Here is a 22569-nt window from a genome sequence, read left to right as displayed (position 1 = left end):
GGGGGTTAATCCCCTTGTCTTGTTAAGCTGGCCGTCTCCGGTCCTGGAACTATCCCGCTCCTTTGCGGGATGAGATTGGCCAGGGTGATTGGTCAAAGGTTTCCCAAATACCTTCACCAATCTCGCCGCAAAGCAGGGAGATGAGTCCCTGCTCGAACCGCGGATGTGATGGTAATTGCCGAGCGGTTTAGCAATCCACGATCCGAGCCATTAACAAAAGGACTAAACCCGATTAAAAGCGGTTGGCCAAATCGTGCCACAGGTACTCAATTGGGGACAGGACGCAAGCGATCGGATGAGAGGAACCAAAGAATAAGAAGAGTGAAAGAAGAACAAATATGATTTATTAACTACACTAAAAGAGGAAACGAAAGAAGGGAATATACAAGAAGAGGAAATAAAAGGACATAGGGCAAGCTTATCTAAACAGTCTTAACTTATCATGACCCCAGGACAAACAGACAGACTCACACGGAATGGTAGCTGGTAGGGGAGGAAGTTCCAGGCAGATGGATCCAGGCTCCGGGTCCGCCGCGAAGAATGGCAGGCAGCTGGCGTCGTTGGCGCGTGACCGGATCTTACAAATGCGAGGGGCTGGAATGCTCCGTACGTATTGCGTGCCGAACGCTCTCAAAACCAACGGCAGTTCGTGTCAAACCGATCGTCCCAAGCGATCCTCCGCGCAATGGTGTTATCATTCGCCGCCTCTGCGCTGTTCTCTCAAGTTTGCCGATCTTCTCTCCTCGCATCTGCCGATCTCCCCCGCATCTGCGTGAAAGGGCTTCGCGCTCGTGCTTTTATCACAAGCCTCGCGTATCAAGCTGCGTCCGCTTCGCTCCGCCTACCGGTGAACATGCCTCGGCCCGGATTGGTCACGAGGGTTCATTGGTACCTCCCCTCGTGACGCGTTGATGGGGCCACGCCTATGTTCCTGGCCGCTCCTCCCTTTTTCTCCCACTCTGCCACGTGGCTATGGCGGCTTGGGGCCAGCTTCAGCTCAAAGGCAGCGAACGCTGCTGGCAATGGCGGCTTGGGGCGAGCTTTAGCTCAAAGGCAGCGAATGCTGCTGGCAACAGTGCACCATACAATTTCGAGAGGGTAAAGCCGCAAAATGAATAGGAATGGGAATTTGAGAAGGATGCTAGGTTATTTGATTAATACAACGCAGATTCAACTATTGGAAACAGATCCTTACCTGAAACACATACTAATGAAATAACTAAAGAAGAAGCCTATGGTTTGTTACGTGTTGCTCATGGCCTAACTCGGGTGCGACCTTTGACCTTTACACCAAAAATGGGAGTATTTACAGGGGATTATTTATAAGGGAACATTTACAAAAATTTACCAAGTGGAGGGTTCTAAAAACCACAACAATATATATATAGAGCCGTTTATGGGGGAGGATAGAGATTACCTTAGAAGAGATAGTACTGTGTAGGAATAGCATGGACCGTGTGCGAGTAGAAAGCCAATCTCAATGTAAAGGAAGTAGGGATTTGTTAGCTTCAGGATTGTATTTAAATGTGCACAATACGAAGGTCGTGCTTGTGATAAGATAGGGATTAAAGTTAAGGAAACGTGTGTAAAACCTCATTTAAACTTCCACAGGGTGTGCCAGGTGACATATCTGTTGAACAATGTTCACAAAAGCCCAGAAAATCGAGGTAGAAAGCCGTGGCATCCTGCTTGGCAGAAGGAGAGAGGGGGCGGAGCTATAATCGTCCCCTGAACGGGGGTGGAGCTCAACGCCTGGAGGAGTGGCAAGAGTTGTCAAGGGAGACGAGGGAGGAGCCAGGGCCAGTGATTTCTGTGAAAATAATTGAGCGGGAACGGTGCAGAGGAGCTCTCAGGAGAGTGATGAGAACGACAGGTGTTTGAGGAAAACGGTGGGGCTTGCTGCATTTGTGAAGAGAGCGGAGGAGTTCTGAGGAGAACTGAAGGAGGAAAGCTTTAAGGAGGCCATCCTGCTCGCCTGCCTTGGTCCTTGAGGCGTCTTCGTCCTCCCTGCATTGCCGGTGGTTCATCCTGCTGTCCCATCACCTTGCCCATCGTCCTGTGTATCTCCTTAACACCATCTCCGTGCCCATCCTCTGCACCATTCATAGGTGTTCCATATTGAATCATAGGTAAACAGGTGTTAAGATTGCACTGAAGAGGAGACATAGGTGTTCCTGATCTTCTGCGGTTGTGCTGACCAGTGATTAGAATATCATCTAAATACACGTAGCAGGAAGGTGTAAGCCCCAGAGCACCTCATCAAGTAAACCTTGCAAAGTTTGTGCAGCATTGTTTCGGCCAAAAGGCATCCAATTCACTTGTAAATAATTTGTGACAGTCATAATGCATAATATACCATAATTTGTGACAGTCATAATACATACCTTAGCGTGCAGATGACAGAGAACATAGATTGCATAGCTTGAAAATAGTATGCATTATCCTCATTTGGTCCTGGAGGCTGCAAAGGAATTTGACCATATTTTCACAATACGTGCGTACATTCATTTCAGTGTTTTTTGTGTGCATCAGGTTAGTCGTACCACTTCTGGATGGGTTGAGAGCAAATCTGTGGCAGGAGCCTCTGCTGCCGTTGTTCTTAGACACAATGGTGCCAGAGGCCGCCATTTGGTGGCAAGGAAGCCGGTTAAGGCTGGAGAACTGCTCTTGGTTGAACCAGCCTTTACCTGTGTGACGACGCCTGATGCGAGTGGCCATTGTGATTTCTGCCTTCGCTTGGTACATTCTGGGATACTATGCCCTGGCTGTGGCTCTTTGTGGTATGATTTTTACTTGGTTCCCCACATCTCCAATCTTCACCTTTCTTGCTTCTTTCTCTGTTCATTGCCTTGTTCCTTAGACTCCATTTTATTCATAAAAAAATTGCCTTTCATTGCGTTCATCTGCACCATTTACTCCTATTCCATTTTCTCATATATGTGACTGTGGTTGTGCTTTCTTACAAGAACAATGGCAAATCCTTTAATATGTATTTGTCCCCACCCCTAACTTTATCCTCTGACACCTTCCTACCCCCTGCTTGCTTCTGTTCTCCTTTTCCTTTTCTGGGGAGTAAATACGTCAATTTATAACCAACTTTGCAGGTAGAGTGTCACCTTGCCTGTGCCCATGCCCTCTGCCACCACTGCCCACATTCTTCCACATCCCCTGCCCGCACCACCCACACCACCACTGCACATGCACCCCCGCCACCTCTGCTTGCACTTTAAGTTGAAACTCTAAACGCATGGATCTCTCCATTAAGGTTGCTCTGTCATATCCAAAAGTTAGTTGTTTAATTTTGTTTGCAAGATGTCCCAGACTCACTCATCTCCATCCCTCATCATTCTTGTATTCTGTTCATTCTGGTGGTGGTGTTGCAGTCTATATGAGAAGCTGCTGCCTTTTCCTTACTCCTTGCCCCCACCATGTTCCCTTGCTCCCAAATCCATATGGAGTATCGTTAGATCCATGTCCCTCTCCCTCGTAATGTTTTGTTTGTGTGCATGGTCTACCACCTTTTCAATTGTGATGACTCTGTGTATGATACACTCACTATCAGCCAATTATCATTCCCTCCTATCCTCCTTTTCTAACCCTCTAATATGTGATGATTCCAGCTCATTTGATGTTGATCCTCATGCCACTGTCCATGCTTTTACACCGCTCAGGATTTTTTGGAACAATTCTGGTGTCATCCATTTTGGATTAATAACACATAATTTTTCATATTTGCTGCCAATCATTGCTTTGCTTGATCCAACTTTCCTTCAAACGTCTCCTGCTCTTTCTCTGCTCCCTTTGGCTCCTTAAGTTATTGCTCCTTCTAGTCCTTTAAGTGTCTGTTTCCCTGGTGATCTTCAGGGATTCATCCAGGTGAATTCAACCAACTACATTGGTAGTGGAACAGGTAGGAACAAATGATATTGGGAAAGCTTACTTAGAGGATTTGAAAAGTAGGTATTCGTCAGAATGATGGCCATATTGGGTAGCCAACTGAAAGCAAAAAGTTGTAAGATAATGTTTTGTGATATTCATCTGAGAATAGGAAATAGAATATGGTTCATGGGTAGAGCAATAGATGCCAAGCTATGGATGGAAGGCGAGTGTTTACCATAAGCTTTTGTGTTTACGAAGCAATGGGACTCATTTTAGGGGTAAAGGGAGATTTTTCAGAATGATGACCATAGGCTAAACAGAAAGGGGGTGGAAAGGTTTGCGGCAGGAATTGCGATTTTGATGGGTTAGGGGAGTGTGAAGAGGCTAAAAAGGGAGAAACTGCAACTTAATGGAGTGATTTGGTAAAGGCAGGCAGGTAAAATAATTACAGATAGGGAAAACTTTTTAAAAAAACAAAAAAAAAAAACTAGAAGGACTGCCAACAGAAATCTCTGATGGTTCCCAGTATAGCCAACTCGTAATATTAGCCAATTGGTAGCACTTGAAATTCTGACTCATAATGAAAATAAATGGGAACCACCATAGTTAAAAACTTTGTTTTTAAACTTTTTTAAAAGTTACTTTTTTTTTAAAGTTAAGTTAAAAAGTTAAACTTTTAGTTTAAAAGTTTAACTTTAAAAGTTTAATTTAATTTAAAAGTTTAGTTTAAAAAAAGTTAAAGTTTAGTTAAAACTAAAAAAAGTTTTTAAAAAGTTAAACTTTTAATAATTAAAAAAGGAAAAAATTAAATAAATGGAAATCATACTGCAATACACAATTTGGTGTCTGTTTGACGAATTTTACCGCGATACATTCGGTCGTTACTTATCTCATAATCTCAACCTAACTTGACAAGGAGACTAAGGGTCACATGATGGAGGTTGTGGTGATTTAACTCTGCCCCCCCCCCCCTCACCCATCCCCAAAGGGGTGTTTCCTTTGAACAAACACTGTAGCCTGGTGTTGGCTTAGCGGTTAGGGTGCTGGCTTGGGATCTTCGGATCCTGGGTTCGAATCCCGGTCGATCGCTGAATTAACGCCAGGGGGGTTGACTCAGCCTGTCATCCTTCCGAGGTCGGCAAATTGAGTGCCAGCTTGCTGGGATGAATGATCACGGTGTGTACCCCGATTCAGAATAGGTACACCGTATCCCTGCGCATCGTAAGAGCGTGACCAAGGGTTGGCTTCAGGAAGGGCATCCGGCCATAAAAACATTGCCTCAAACAGGGAACCATGATTGTCATGGGGCCCGCAAGGCTAACCCCCGCTCTAGCGGGGAAAATGGCCTTAAAACGATCATTCATTCATTCATTCAAACACTGTGTTAAACAACTTATGTATAAATATGTTATAAATGAATACATTTATGTTAAACAGCTATACTTACACTTATGTGTAAGTTTACACTTATGTATAAATGTTAAACAGCTGTGTATAAATATACACAAAGAATTAAGTTAAGCACCCCCCCCGTTTTTTTACAACCTCGCACATTACAAGTTTGTTGTCGTCAAAACAGTGTAATATACCCATGTTATTGCTATATTTTCTGGAGAAGTGATATTATGGTCACATAAAAACATAACAATCATGCCGTTTTCAATATTTTATTCTGAATAATTTAAGGTGAAATTTTTTGGGAATTTTAGGCATATTTTCACCTCAATTTAAGTATGGAGCTATAGGTCCATCACGGACAGTGTGGATGACGTTTATGTTTTCTAACGTACAGTCATTGTTCTGAGAAGACCTCTAGCGATCTTTGCGTCAATAACGTGTGTAGGACCCACGTGATCGGATCACTGACTCAACCCTACGTCTCATAGACCCTGTAAGCCGTCGTATGCGTTGCTGTGGCAGGTTGTTCCATTCCCGATGTAATGCACGTTCGGGACATGTTGGGACGACAAATTGCGAAGATGGTCCCTCCAATAGCCAATCTGGATGAATTGGAACGTGCATTACATCGGGAATGGAACAACCTGCCACAGCAACGCATACGACGGCTTACAGGGTCTATGAGACGTAGGGTTGAGTCAGTGATCCGATCACGTGGGTCCTACACACGTTATTGACGCAAAGATCGCTAGAGGTCTTCTCAGAACAATGACTGTACGTTAGAAAACATAAACGTCATCCACACTGTCCGTGATGGACCTATAGCTCCATACTTAAATTGAGGTGAAAATATGCCTAAAATTCCCAAAAAATTTCACCTTAAATTATTCAGAATAAAATATTGAAAACGGCATGATTGTTATGTTTTTATGTGACCATAATATCACTTCTCCAGAAAATATAGCAATAACATGGGTATATTACACTGTTTTGACGACAACAAACTTGTAATGTGCGAGGTTGTAAAAAAACGGGGGGGGTGCTTAACTTAATTCTTTGTGTATAGTTTATCATGACGTTTTTGTGGGAGTAACAACCCCTACCAGAAGTAAAAATATTATAAACCACAAACACATATGATTGATTACCTTTTTAAGCAGTCACCAATGATGTTTATAACGCTAAACTCAGAGATTTGGAGGAACCCCGACATCTGTGAGGCAATCTATGCTTATTACATTGATTATCATCACACCTGATTGTAGATCTACTGTAGTCTATATCAATGGTTCCCAAACGTTTTTCTGTCGTTTCCCCCTTCAACCGTCCGGATTCCCCCCCCAACCCCCCCCCCCTCCCCTTATACACACACACACATATATATATATATATATATATATATATGAACAAGGAAAAAAGTAGCCAAAACACAAAATTTATTCGCTTAATAACATAAATAACATAAAAAAGAACATAAAAATATAGCAACACACACACACCCACACACTCCTACACACACAGAGACACATACACACTCACACATATAAATTTTATTTAAAAAATTTATTGTATATAAATTTTTATTTACCGACGATGTTATAAATGTTTATGTTCAGTAAAAAGTCGAAGAACAAAATAATTAAAGATTTGAGATTTATTCACTCAAGCACAATATTACACGAATGCTAATATTGTATTTCCCTTGGAATAAGTTTCCCCCCTGGAATCCTAAAATTTCCCCCCAGGGGGAAATTTCCCCCAGGTTGGGAAATGCTGGTCTATATAGTCCACGGGTTAACAACAAGACCCTTTATGCCGCTTCTGTGGCGTTTTTCCAAGACCGCTTTTAATAACAAAAGTAATAACAACACTTATGATATCAGAATTTTAATGTTATTACACAATAATATCCCCCTCCCCAAGGGGTTTTGTGACTTGCGATTATTGCCCTGACACCCTCACGGAAGTTCATTTAATTATAGGAAATTTAGAATGGTGATGCACGATCTGATCTTTTCAATGATCTGACAGCTAGTGCAGCATTGCTTTTAAGCAAGTCTGTAGATAAGCCCACATTTTAGATTGCAGTATTACACCTTTTTTAAATTAATGATCCGGACGAGGTGGAGGTGGATGTAGGTCAGTATTACGAGGCAAGTGACCATAACCTAATTTGTGCAAGGATTCTGTTTAGAGTTTGTGTTTGGGATAGTAGAGAGGCTATTTGTTTTCACAAAGTAAAGCTTTGAGGGTATGAGGAAAGAGTTCGGTGGCATGGATTGGGAAAAGCTAGCATGAGAGCAATCAGCATTATAAAAATGGGAAACCTTTTAGGAACAAATGTGCAGTGCACAGATTAAGTATATTTCATTGAAGTGAAAATCCAGAGGGAGAAAGAGAACAGAGGAGAGTTTAGCACAAGGGAAGGTAAGGAGTGCTATTATAGGTAAGCAGAAGGCATTTGGTATAAAACAACAGGACTGGAGTTGGACTCAGATCAGTAATGGAGTAAACAGAGGCTAGTTCTTTTTTAAAAGCCAAAAGCGAATTTCTCTTTTGCAAACTATTCTCGTTTCGCACAAAATTATCCATCCGAAGGTTCCCCTATGGATATCTTGGTATGGCTTTTACCTTCTTCCACACACCAACTTGCATGCTCACTTTGCCCTTGTGTGAGTTTTATCATTACATATATGACACACGACTCCAGTGCTCTCATTGGTCTAATCATCCGTTATAGCAATGGTGGTGGTGTGTACAAAAAGCTTAATTTTTCTGCGCAAGCTGATGACTTTGCGCTTGCTTAGAATTCCTATTTCATGGCAATGTTGCAGTCATCAATCTATCAATGCTCATATCTCACAATTTATTATACAGTACAATAGTGGTAAAGGGTAAACCCTGGTGTTGGGCTAGCGGCTAGGGTGCCGGCTTAGGATCCTAGGATCCTGGGTTCGAATCCCAGTAGATCGCTGAATTAACGCCAGGGGGGTTGACTCAGCCTGTCATCCTTCCGAGGTCGGCTAATTGAGTACCAGTTCACTGGTAATTCCCTGCTTGTCGTTAAAGGCGGCAAAAAAGGTTGGCGTCAGGAAGGGCATCCGGCCGTAAAACATTGCTTCAAAAAGGGGACCGAAAAACAACAACAACCACGGTTCCCGAAAAAGGCCAACCCCCGCTTTGCGGGGAAAAATGGCCTCTAAAGGTGGTTTTTTACAATAGTGGTAAAGGTGAGATCCCCAGCAGAAATATTCCACTCCAGAAAGATCTCTGCTCTATTCCAGGTCATTTTCTGACAGTCACCTGCCTACATCATATGAATTTGCCAATGTTACCCCAATTCATAAGAATAGTGCCAAAACATCCATCTTGCCATGCTGCCACTGCCTTGTCAGAAATAGATGGATGTCCTTGATCTCAAAGAAGGGGTCAGGAGAATCCCACAGGATATCTCCTGTGCATTGAAAAAAACACATGAGGCCATTTGACCTACCAAGCCTGAATGGCATCAACACCTCATTCGTTCAATGTAACAGTTTATCAACTTAAATTCACTGGGAGAGGGGAGCCGTGGAGGGTGCATATGAGAACAACACAGAACTCAATGTAACAGTTTACTTTTTTCATAGGCACAGACATTCAGAAAGTATTCACACCCCTTGACTTTTTTCACATTTTGTTGTTACAGCCTGAATTTAAAAACGGTTTAATTGAGATTTTTTTTTGTCACTGATCAACACATAATACCCCGTAATGTCAAAGTGGTATTTTATTTTTTTTGAATTTCTTTTACACAATAATTAAAAATGAAAATCTGAATTGTCTTGAGTCAATAAGTATTCAACCCCTTTGCTATGAAACAGCAAATTGAGCTCAACTGCATTCAATTTTGTTTGATCATCCTTGAGATGTCTCTACAACTTGATTGCAGTCAATCTGTGGCCAATTCAATTGATTGGACATGATATAGACAGAAGCACACATTTCTATATAATGCCCCATAGTTGACAGTGCATGTCAGAGCACGCACTCTACCATGAAGTCCAAGGAACTGTTTGTAGAACTGAAATAGGTGAAGAGGCATAGATTTGGGGAAGGGTATAAAACAATTTCTAGAGTGTTGAAAGTTCCCAAGAGCACATTGAGCTCCATCATTAGCAAATGGAAAGAATATGGAACTACACAGACTCTTCTGAGAGCTGGCCATCCGACCAAACTGAGCAATTGGGCAAGAAGCACCTTGGTCATGGAGGTGACCAATAACCCAATGACCACTCTGTCAGAAGTACAGAGTTCCTTGGCAGATATGGGAGAACCTGCCGGAAGGACAACAGCTCTGAAACACTTCAGAAATCTAGGCTTTATGGGAGAGCGACCAAAAATAAGCCACTCCTGAGAAAAAGGCACATGACAGCACGGCTGGAATTCAAAAAATGGATTATTTATAACCAGCATATTCTAGCTTAGACAAATGTAAGGCTACCCCCTTAATGTTTCATCATACTGAACAAATCAAGCCATGGATGCTAAGTTGAAAATGCTGTTGTATATAATTTTATTGTGACCAAACCAAAAAACTATTTCTCATTCATCAATGAGTAATCATTTGGGATATCAATAGTATGTACAATGTACCAAGTTTGATTTAATTCCATTCAGCTGTTCTCAAGTATCACATTTTTACCTGACATGACCTATGTCGTCACCAAAATCCTGCCGGAAGGACCAAAATCACCTCACTCCTCACCTTTGATGCCAAAATATAATCAGTTCATCTTTGCATCATAATACAGTCATGTGAAAAAGTAAGTACACCCCATATAAAGTTTTGACTTTTTCAACATATTTCAACATACAGCTATTTGATCTTCCTTTCAACAATATTGATCGATAAAGGTGATATAATATAACAAATATCATGAAACATTTACATTTTGTAGTCCATTGTATAATTTAAATAAACATAAATGCAAATTTTGCATGTGGAAAAAGTAAGTACACCCTTGGCTCTAATAGGTGGTATTGCCCCCTTTGGCAGAAACAACCTCAAGTAGGCGTTTCTTATAACTGTCTACCAGTCTCTGGCATCGACTGGGAGAAATGTTTGCCCACTCCTCTATGCAGAATTCTATCAGCTGTGCGATGTTTGAGGGGTTTCTTGCATGCACAGCTCGTTTCAAATCCTCCCACAACATCTCGATGGGATTTAGATCCAGGCTTTGACTTGGCCATTCCAGAACCCTCCATTTCTTTCTTTTCAGCCATTCCTTGGTGGATTTACTGGTATGTTTAGGGTCATTGTCATGTTGCAAGGTCCACCTTCGGTTGAGCTTCAGCTTTCTGACAGATGGCCTCACATTATCCTCAAGCACCCTCTGGTTCAATGAAGAATTAATAGAGGATTCTATGATGGTGAGCTGCCCAGGCCCTGATGCAGCAAAGCTGCCCCAAACCATAATATTTCCACCACCATGCTTTACAGTTGGTATCAGGTTCTTGTGGTCAAATGCTGTCTTTGGTTTTTGCCAAACATGTCTTCTGGTACTGTGGCCAAATAGCTCTACCTTTGACTCATCTGTCCAGAGCACATTGTTCCAGAAGTGCTGGTCTTTGCCTAGGTGTTCATTGGCAAACTTTAGGCTTGCCCTGATGTTCTTTCTGGACAGCAAAGGTTTCCTCCTGGCACACCTCCCATGTCGATCAAATTTGTGCAGCCTCTGTCTAATGGTAGACTCGTGCACTTTGACATCAACAGTGGCAAGAGCTACCTGTAGGTCCCGTGATGACATTCTGGGGTTCTTGGAGACTTCTTTCAGCATCTTGGTGTCTGCTCTCGGGCTGAACTTGCTGGCGTGGCCTGGCCTGAACAAGTTGGCAATTGTTTGGAATCTTCTCCACTTGTAGATGATCTTCCGGACAGTCGAATGATCGATTTCAAATTGTTTGGAGATCTTTTTAAATCCCTTCCCAGACTCGTAGGCATCTATAACCTTCTTTCTGAAGGCCTCAGAGAGCTCTTTTGATCTAGGCATGGTGACGCCGCACACTTCAACAACAAAGAGCAAACCAAACTAAATGTCTGAGGTTTAAATAAGACAGGTTCCTCCAAGATCCTCTCTAACGATGTTCTAATCATTTGCACCTGAGCTGGTGCACCTGATTCTAATTTTAGGTACTTGAAGTCGTGATAAATGTAGGGGTGAACTTACTTTTTCCACATGCAAAATTTGCATTTATGTTTATTTAAATTATACAATGGACTACAAAATGTAAATGTTTCTTGATATTTGTTATATTATATCACCTTTATCTAACAATATTGTTGAAATGAAGATCAAATAGCTGTATGTTGAAATATGTTGAAAAAGTCAAAACTTGACATACTTTTTCATGTGACTGTATATAGTCCATGGGCCCGGACCCGAAATTTCACTAATTGGTACCACCCGAGGTGGCAAGTTCTAGTAATGATTTTTGGAAAGGTGCATGTATGTGGGATACATGCTGATGTGATAGCAATTCTGGACTGGTAGCTTAGTGGTAGTTATCAGCTATTTTATACCCGCACCCGGTGAAAGGCGTTCGACGGTTCGGATTGATTTAGTCCATGTGTGAAATTTTGGTTACGGGCCCATGGACTAATTGGGCATATTAATCAGAAAGTACTGAGACAACGTAGATCCCAAAATTATCGCTTTATGTCTTATTTTAAACATACAATCTTCACATAGTGTAATTTTGGAATACAACAGCTACTATAATACACGTACGTGATTGTTATGGAAATTGTCACATAAACATGTCACAACATGAAAAGGTCACAACACATATTAATCAAACGGTTTTCTGAATCAAGGGAAAGAAAGTCCAGAGGCTGTACTGAGCTCATCTGCTGAGCCCATCTCAAGTACATGTATGCCACAATAGCTATAAACAGTACTAGTACTCAAATGTTATACAAAATGGTTGGAAATCGCATACTAACAGAACTAACAGACTGTAGGCTATGTACCCGGTATGGTCAGGTAGTGCTTCACATAAAGATGAAATGACACAACACATTATCAAAATGTCTACATGTCTACATGTATTCTGAGGGTGTTTCCAGGGAAAGCACGTCCTGTGCTCTTCAGAATAATACTGAGTATGTCAATGTACCAAACTAGCGATATCATAGTCAGTCATCGAACTGCTCGTCTTCATCGGAGTCTCCGAGTTCGAAGGATTCTTCATCTTCCTGTTGTTTCTGGTTACTGCAGGTTTGTAGCTTGCACATGTCTGTGCATGACAGTCCATTGGTCAGGCATGTGCATTTTGGCAATTTGCAGGAACGCACACACTTGCAAGCTAAGAGTTCCAAGACCACATCTGGTGCTGGTGGTGAACGCATCCAGTGGATGGCGAGCTTGCCATCTTCATCCACTGTCCATCCATGCTCGGTAGGGTTTGGCACCGCTGGGCGAGCCTGCAGACAGCACTTCCATATTGCTGCCTGGTAGTTGGCTCGTAGGACGTGCATGAAGAGACAGTCTCTACATGGTGGCAACTGGCTGGACTCGGCTCCTCCCCTCTTTGCGCAGAAGAGCTGGTAGCGAAGTTCGTTGACCTCACCAGTCCTAGCAGCTGCACTATACATGCGACAGATGAACTGCTGTACCTTCTCAAATAGTTCTGGGTTGACATCCCATGACTGACCAAGCTGTCTAAACGTCTCCTGGTAGTTACTGTCGTTCCTCACCAGCTTCAGTGCTATCAGCTTCCCACGGCCAGCGAATGCGCTCACAGTGTCACACCCTGTAAAGGCGTGTAGCCCAACCAGGCTGTCACACATGCTGTCTCCAATTGAGGTTGCCAGTTTGCTGATGTCGACAAACCGTGTGCGGTTCTGTGTGCCACATTTCTGGTAGAGGGGGCAGGGGATCTCCTTCTGGAAGGCTACACAGAGCACCATGACATCAGTGTCCTCAGCTGTGACTACGACTGCCTTTGAGCCAGCATTTGCAGCATGCAATGCATGCAGGAGCAGACGGGTATCCGCTTCTTCTTGTGTCGACTGCAGCTCTGACACTTCCACCCATTCATTTTCTGTTATCTTGTAGCATGTTTCCTCACAAGTCACATACAGTTCCTTGTCATGCAGCATCTCTTGGAACCTTGGGAGTTTCCACTGCTCCACCAGGAACTTGATGAGGCTGGTCTTGTTGCAGGCGCTACACAGGAACTTTCTCCATTGCTGGATGTTGTGCCCCCCTGCAAGGCTCTTGTACTGAAGGGCTGTGCTTGCACCACGGTTGAGCCTTTCAGCATCTTTGATCGAAGGCTGGCGGTAAACATCAAATACCACGTCAACCCTCTGACTCTGTCCACACTCATGCAGGACCCTAGACAAGGCCACCTCTGCTAGCTGTGCAAAGGTTTTGTTGTTTCCATTAATCTTTTGCACCAGACTCATCCCATCAATGATGCACGTCGAAGGTGTTGGGATAGTGTCTGCAGGAGATACATTCTTCTCAAGCTCCCTGGCAACTGCGGCCTTGTTCGTCTTTCGTAGGGATCCATCAGCATTTGCCAGTGCCCACGGTAACGGACCGATCTTCAGCATGGAGGCCTTTCTGAGTATGCAGCTCTGCTTGTAGCGATTGGTATTGTTTGGCAAGTTCGTATATGGACAGGTTGTCTGGAAACAGGAGGAGTTTCCCTTTTCCCTCAGAGAAGATGTGCAGGGAGTCTGCAAACTCGCTTTCCAGTTTCCGTCGTATGTGTTTCTTGGTTGATTCCCTTACATGGGCAATACCAAGAGAGTTCATTGAAGCCACCAGTCTAGAAGAGAGATCAGTCATTGTCATCACTTGAGGATTGCCAAAAAGCTCCCTTCTGATGAACAGGAACAGCTCATTGTAGGCCTGATCCACAGCAGCGCCATACTGAGCTTCAGCATCATCATCTTGGCTTGCATCCTGTCCACTGCGAACCTCTCTTTTGGTATAGAACCGATAGCACGACCTATGATAGTGACCTTCTGCAGCTACCAGGTCTCTGCTGACTATGGCAAGGATTCTGCTGTCCATTTTCTCCATGGCTACATTCCTGATTGTGGCGTCAGCTCGCAGTTCTCGACATTGTATGAGGATTTCTCTCGTCTTCTGTCCTTTAGCATACTTGGTGTCTTTCTGGCAGAAAATGCACTCTGCCTCATAAGTCCTTGATGTGCTTGCACATTGTCTAGCTGCTCTCTGTGATCCTGTGTCTTGAGCAGGTTCACTGGCACTGGCACATTTGAGGATGCCATCAAGATGTCTTTTCATGGTGAAGAGACTGCGACATTTTCTGTGGTACTGGATTGTTGGAATCTGTCCATCAGGAAGGTTCGTAGCTAGTTTCAAAATTGCTGCATGTTTTCTGATCTGGGCTGCCCTCAGCAATGTTCTCCATGAGTCAATGTCTTGTAGTGAAACCAGCTTGTCTGTATTGTCATTGGAACAGTGGATGATGCACTCCACTCGTGGCCGCTTTAGTGGCAGGCTGCTTGCTCCGTCAGAGGCCATGTTCAGTCAGTTTTCACCTGCAACATAGAATTATCAATCCACATTACTATGTTGCACAAATTAGTAGTCTGCCAGTCCTTAATTATATTTAATTACACTTAATTAGACTGGTGAAACCAGTGGACTGATATCTGAAAGCAAATCAAGCATTCATGACTGGACTAATTCTAACCTGCAGGCTGCAAATGTATATCACCACTGATGAGGGGAAATCAGCACTTTACATATCTGTCATATATTTTCTGCTTAACTAAATAGACATAATTATTGCAGAGCCTCTTGTTCTTGCCTCACCTACCAGGAAGTATCCACCAGTGGCCAAGTATACGGAATACGGAAGAAAACTGGACACTGCCAGCATCCAACATATATTTTGTTCTTAACTAAGACACTAAAACTGAAGAAAAAGTTAGTTTCCACACATGAATAAATACAAGAATATGTATTATATAGTATAACATACATGTCTTTATTACAAACATCCATTTGCTAAGATATTTAAGCATGTTACATTGTCTATTCAGCTAAAAAAAATGATTTGGAAGATGATACTAGTAACGACAGCGCGGAGTTGCGGTATCGCGATTAATGCAAAAACAGCTTTCCTGCAAGAAAAATGAAAAAGCTACCCATTTGGAATTGCTATCACATATTATTTTACTTATATGGGTGTAACAAATAAATTGGCACCATGGAACTTTTGCCACCTCGGGTGGTACCGATATCTGGTCTGGCCCATGGACTAATATACTTGTACCAAGTTTTGGCAAAATCTCATCACTGGTTCACAAGTTATCATGGTAACAGGATCTTTACCAAACATGACCCTTGACCTCAACACAAATATGTAATGAGTTCATGTTTACATCATTATACATCCTTCTACCAAGTTTGATTTTAAATCCCTTCAGCTGTTCTCAAGTTATCACATTTTTACCTGACATGACCTCTGACCTTTGACCTTTTGCTGCCATAATCCAATCAGTTTATCTTTGCATCATATATATATATACTCGTACTTATAGTCAGGTTCACTATGTAATTTCGTTGGAATTTTTGGGGGATTTGGAAAACTATATATTTTTGGAAACTATATTGTATAGTCAGTCAGAAAACCAATGTTGCTATTTGCACAGACTCCTGTATGGCGGCCATCTTGGATTTTCAAAATTGCCGCCATAGAACTAATTTTTCTCAATATCTCAGCTTCTAAATAACATAGAGCTTTGATTCTAATGGCTAAACATACATTTCCAAGGGCCCCGAATCCAATGGTAACAAGTTCGATAAGCTAGACAGGACCATAGAGCTCCTATGTGGCGGCCATCTTGGCTTTTTCAAACTGGCCGCCGTAAACTTGATGTTTCTCAATATCTCAGGTTCTAAACAACATAAAGCTTTGATTCTAACGGCTAAACATACATTTTCAAGGGCCCCGAATCCAATGGTAACAAGTTCGATAAGCTAGACATGACCATAGAGCTCCTATGTGGCGGCCATCTTGGATTTTTCAAACTGGCCGCCGTAAACTTGATGTTTCTCAATATCTCAGCTTCTAAACAACATAAAGCGTTGATTCTAACGGCTAAACATACATTTCCAAGGGCCCCGAATCCAATGGTAACAAGTTCGATAAGCTAGACATGACCATAGAGCTCCTATGTGGCGGCCATCTTGGATTTTTCAAACTGGCCATCGTAAAACTGATGTAACTCACCTTCTAAAGAGCACAGAGCTTTGATTCATCATTGAGTAAAGTCATCATCATCCTCATCATCGCTTTCGTTCATCACATCTTGAGAGTCCTCATCATTTTGGCACTGGATGTCACACTGACAAAGGTCTGTACAAACCAAGTTGTTTGTTCTGCAGGAACATCTAGAATCTAGATGAAGAACAGTCTGTTTTGCACTGACATCTAACCATTTGAATGATGGCCTTGGGGGCTGGAGGCTCCTCAGTTGTGGTTGGTTTCACTTGTGTATCCGTGTCTTTGTAAAAGCCGTTTTGCAGGGGATTCAGCTGAGGATCCTGTTGAGCAATGCTTGCCTGACCCCACACTCTGGCTTGGATATGGACTCTAAGGATGTGCTGCTTGAGAGCTCCAAGAGTAGGAGGAAGCCTGTCACTTTCTGCCATGTGTTTGCAAAAGAGATACCATCGTAGTTCGGGGATGCTGTCGATGTGGATGCCATTTGGAGAGTAAGCAGCGCATACAAAGTTAGCTAGTGTGGACAACATGTCCTCCATCACTTCAGTTGCATCTGAAAGCATTCGCACGGTGTCTATGACATCTTCACTTGCTTTGAGGTAGACATGCAGCCAGGTTGCTTTGCCTATTCGAGAGAACCTCCCAGTGTTGTCTGCCCCTGTGAAAGCATGAAAGGCTGGCAACGCCTTTGCTCTTTCGACCCCTAGAGCTGTCCACAGTGGCTCTATTTGAAGTATTCCAGAGGCCATGGAAATGGATGTATTCCTCAGCAGTAGGTCATAGTTTGCTATGACTAGTACCAGGACATCTGTGTCGGGAGAGAAGAACACCAACTGCGCATCATGTGGGTTTCGCTGGGATGCCAGCACGGCCTGGTGGATCAACAGGGTGTCAGCTTCTTCATGGTTGTTGTCCTCGAAGAGCAGGTCACTGTTGCTCCTAGTACGCCCTGAAGCAGACGTGATGATCAACTTGGATGAGTGACTGTTGTATTCTAGAGTTTTCGCTGCCAGATAGTCAGTCAGATCAGCCTTTGTTTTGTCATGAGAAAGGAATCTGCTCATTGGGATGTGTTTGATGTTGGTGTCATCTCTGACTTGATACTGTACTGCATCCTTTCCTTGCCTTCTTTTAGCCCTGGTAGCACTCTTCAGAGAATCGTTTTTGTACGTGTCAAAGACCAGTATGATCTCATCACAATCTTTTGTTAGAGACATGAGTCTGTCATTGAAGCATTCACCCAGATCGTTGACTTTCACTACAGTGGCTGGTTTCTTTGTCAGCTTATGCACAAGTACCATCCCATCCCACCAGTGCAATCTTCCGACTTGTAGGTTTACTAGATGTGGATGCCATAGTTCTTGTCCATTGGATCTTCTTGTAGAACACTTGCAGCTGGTGTCTGCTGCTGATCTTCGGGGTGAATTTCTGCTCTTGCTAACTTGTCGAGGAGATGAATTAACTTCGACTTGTCAGTGCATGGAAGAATTGTCCCATCTGGAGCGAACAGTGCTCTTGGTGTCACAGTGAACTCGTAATTTCCGATGGCATATTTCTGGTTGACGTCTCTGTTTGACTTGGCAAGGACCATGAGCCTTCCATACAGTTCCTTAGTCTCCTTCAGATCCACAGTCCTGTCTCTGAGTTTCACTGTGGTTCTCTTGTTCCCAGACGTGAACATCTTGTTGTTCTCCTTCTTGACTGGTGCCCAGAGGCTAACATCTCCATTGATACGCTCCGACACGTAGTCTTCATACAACTTCTGACCAGTGACATCAATGTTCAAGATCTGTGGTACATACTCGTCTGGGATGTAAGCATTCGTTATCACATTGTGCAGCTTGTCACCTTCAGTGTCAAATGGATTCCCGTGACTCAGTATCGCAGCCTTGATCTTGTTGATTGCTTCATGCTCCCTCTTGACTGCACTTGGACCAAGGTCATGATGTTCTATGATCTTGTCACCTTCCAGGCCAAACTGACTCTTGAAGTCTTTTGACAGGCGTGATAATTCTGGTGTAACCATGAAGAATCTCTGTCTCGCATTGGCATTGTTAGAGATGCCAATCAGTCCAGAGTGAATCTTCATCAGCTTGTTCAGATGTTCACATGCATGATCTGGTCCAATGGATACAAACGGGATGTCATTCTTGGTTACTGATAGATTGCCAGCTCCTAGTTCTTCCCAGGTCCTAGGGTGATTGGTTCTTAGGTCATACATGTCTGCGATGTATCGGGGCCAGAGCCGCTTGTATTTGATCCGATCCATGGCAAATAATAACTTGCTCAGTTCTTCTCCAGCTTGGAGGTGAAGCACCAGGTCAGCACTCCGTGATGCTGCCACGAATAACAGGATTGTCTCCACCCGATGTAGATAGTTCATCATTGACTTGAACATTGCATTCTTGGATCTCCGTGCTTCCCACTCCTCGAGTGCCGTCACCACCCCATCAGATGTCAAGACTTGAAGGAGTTTGGTGTTTGCTTGTTTTACAGATTCAGCTTTCGTGCACTTGTTCGTCTCAGCACAGGCAGCTTCTACTCCCTCTGTTGCCTCGAAACACACATCCTTTACTTGTGGGTTGTCCTTCAAGAACTCCTCCAGAACCATTTCATAAAGTGCTACATATGAATATATATGGGCACGGAGAGACCGCTTGTAGTGTGTACATTTCAGGATTTGCCGCGTCGTGGCTGGACCATAGACATCAGCTTCTACCCAAGCATCATCAATGCCTGAGTTCTCCATGGAGGCTCCGAGGGCTCGGAGAGCCGCCATGACAACATGCAGCTCACCCAGTCTGGGGACGACTGTGCGTTTCAAGTCAGGTCTTGTATCCAGCAGTTGCACCACCTTCTCGTAGAGGGCCATGTCAAATGAAATTACAGTGGGATGATCTTCACCAACTGCCAACATCCTTAGCTGACTGGCTTGCATGATCACGGTCAGTAGGGTTGGCCACTCATGCGCCACCTCTGGAAGTAGTGGCAAGGCACCAACCCGAGTCATGGACTGGCGTTCAGACAAGAGCGAGTTGTATCCTGCCCAACCTGGAATCTTGCTGGAGTGTTCCCTCGCTTTCATCCTGGATAGAGCAGAAGCAACAACCCATCCCAGTTGTGTCAGTTGATAGGATCTGGAGACCCCCTTGTTGATGACAAACTCCTCTGTTCTCTTTGTAAGCTGTGGTTTCGGCTTGTCACAGTGCAGCACATCTACATGGTATGGAGTGACCGATAGATTCTGTGCATCACCGATGATCAGAGGTTGCGCAACTGGTTCTCCAGGGACATCTGACTTCTGGTACACTGCAGTAATCGTTGCGTGAGTGGTTCCTTTCCCGTCAGGAGTATCCTCGGCAAAGTCGGTGTTGTCTGCAGCAAAGAACACAAAGGCTCCCCTTTTCAGGAATGGTGGCACGTACAGACCTTCAAACTGCCTGGTGTTTTCTACGACAGCATTGGCAAGAGCAGTTTCCATGAGGAGGGCGCAGACAATCGAAACACAATAGCCATGTGCATTGAGAAGTCCCATCAGCTTTTTGTTGCGTGTGTCATGATGGACAGTCAGAGCCAATCCCAGGACTTGGGGGTTTTCTCTTGAATGGGGTGGCCTGAATGTTGCAGATTCGCTGCTTGGTTTGTACTTCACCTGTCTGTTGGATTTGAATCCATACATGATGTTCTGACTCACAGTGAGTGTTGATCTGTCAACAACACTGGTCCTCTTCTCAGTTTCCAGCTTGTTGACAGGCCCTACCATTACCCAGCGGATCATGGTGTATAGTTCAGCCGGAACATCGTTGATATCGCTGGACACCTGTATGGTATTTGCTTCCTGGTCCTTCTTAATGAATTCTGCGATGCTCTTCCGTATCACTTGTGCTGCTTTGTAGATTGTCTTCATGTTGTTCTCGTCATCGCCATCACTTGTGATTGCAGAATGAACCATGCTTTCCTCACATGCATCTGGACAGTAGAGGATGGCCGATTTTCTTCGGTCTTTTTGGAGAACAGATGTCACGCTTGGCAACTCAGTGACGATTCTTTCTTTCAGCCACTTTCTATTGAATGTAGGTACATGCTTTTCCAAGTGTTCTGCGCCAATCATATTGACATAAGTGGTTTCAATGTCATCCATGGAGAGATAAGCTTGGTTTTGTGTTTTGACATCTATCAGGTTGATCATCTCAATCAGACTTGCCCGTTGCAGCAATAGTTCTTTGTCTGCGCTGCTTCTGTTTGCGCTAGGTCTGTCTCGTACTACATGGAACACATGTCTTCTCCAACAAGATTTGTGGTACCGAAGGTCAATTGCGTGTGCATCACCTGGTGAGATACATGTGTTGAATCGTGTTTTCAATAATGCATCTTGGGACTTCTCTACAGCCTCTCTAAGCTCTTGACCAGCATTTTCAGTCCTAACCTGGTAGAGTAGTTGGCCATCATCTTTTTGGCAGAAGAAACACTGCTCTTTATCCAGTGGCACTGTACACGAGCGTGTGAACGGGGATGTTGCATCAGATGTTGATGAGCCTGGCTCGTCCATTTCTGTGCTTCCTCTCTTCTGTCCGCGTTTTTTTGCAGTATAGTGTCCAGTTGTTACTGCATGCGCATGGCGGTCTCTGGCACGTTGTATCTCGCTCTTGTTAGTTGCACTGGAGTAACAAGTGCGATGCCAAACTGCCTTCTCTGTAGAGAGTGTTTCTTTTGTGCTGTTTTGGAGTCGTTTATGGACTTGAACGTAGATGCCATCATGCAAACTGGCCCTTTCTTCAATTGTCTTCAATAAATGTTGGTAGGAATCTATTCTGGGGTTTAACACCAAGGATCCTTTCTTGACATCATCAGCCTTGCATAAAATGCACTGCTTACAGTTCGTGGACTCCTGGGCTTGCCCCGCCCCTTCACCATCTTGTTGCATCTCACTCATAATGTGACATGTAGAACCTGCAAAGACAGCAAAGCAAAGGGAACCGTCACCGATATATACAACCACCACCACAGACATATTGATGTATAATAGGCTACAAATACACTACCACCATCACCACAATATCAGGTATATTGCTCAGTATATAAATAATACAAAAACACACGCTGTAAACTAATTATTTTCCTCAGCTGTACCCTGGGGATCAAACTTATTACTTTAGTAGCTTGTCCACCCGTAAACAGATTTTAAGTTCTCATGAACATTAGGAGTATCTGTGTGTTATTTGGCAGTATGCCACAAAGGCCCACAAAGGGCAAAACACTCGCAGTAGAATAGTATTTCTCATTACAGTCAACACAGTCAGGTTCAGCATGTCCAGATTTTAGATTTCGTTGGATTGTTTTTGGGATTTAGAAAAATCAAAGCTCCGTCTTATTTAGAAGATGAGATCCTGAGAAACATCAATTTTACGGCGGCCAGTTTGAAAAATCCAAGATGGCCGCCACATAGGAGCTCTATGGTCATGTCTAGCTTATCGAACTTGTTACCATTGGATTCGGGGCCCTTGAAAATGTATGTTTAGCCGTTAGAATCAAAGCTCTATGTTATTTAGAAGCTGAGATATTGAGAAAAATTAGTTCTACGGCAGCAATTTTGAAAATCCAAGATGGCCGCCATACAGGAGTCTGTGCAAATAGCAACATTGGTTTTCTGACTGACTATACAATATAGTTTCCAAAAATATATAGTTTTCCAAATCCCCCAAAAAATCCAACGAAACTTTAAATCTGGACATACTGAACCTGACTATTATACCAAGTTTGCTCAAAATCCCATCACTTGTTTACAATTTGGTGCAGAAACATAATTTTTACTCAACAGGACCTCTGACCTTTGACCTCTTGACCCCAAAATTGAATCCGTTCATGTTTACATCATTAATAGTATGTACAATGACACTATATAACAAAAACAAAATTTGACGATTGGCAAAATGGGGACTATATGCTGAGTGATATTTGATCGTAATGAGTTAGTGTCAAGACAGTATCTATACTCGACTCAGATTCTTCCCCCTCATCATATTCTTCCTCTCCTTG

The 22569-nt window shown here is 43.4% G+C and overlaps 1 protein-coding gene across 6 annotated transcripts in view; it reads left to right on the top strand.

The window, feature by feature from the left end:
• Positions 1-22569, top strand: part of SMYD4 (SET and MYND domain containing 4) — an 88548-nt gene that overhangs the window by 26946 nt on the left and 39033 nt on the right. For 5 of the 6 annotated variants that reach the window (XM_078780206.1, XM_078780207.1, XM_078780209.1 and 2 more), the window contains one exon: positions 2533-2780. The exons of the other annotated variant lie outside the window; for it this stretch is intronic. In XM_078780206.1, the coding sequence (XP_078636332.1) occupies positions 2533-2780 (248 nt within the window). The remainder of the gene's footprint in view (positions 1-2532; positions 2781-22569) is intronic. 6 annotated transcript variants of the gene reach the window in all.

Source organism: Myxine glutinosa, chromosome 6 (genome assembly GCF_964187855.1).
Source record: "Myxine glutinosa chromosome 6, kmMyxGlut1.1, whole genome shotgun sequence".
In the NCBI taxonomy this organism is placed as follows: domain Eukaryota; kingdom Metazoa; phylum Chordata; class Myxini; order Myxiniformes; family Myxinidae; genus Myxine; species Myxine glutinosa.
The sequence above is the reverse complement of the archived record's forward strand: the minus strand, read 5'-3'. Positions and strand labels throughout refer to the sequence as shown.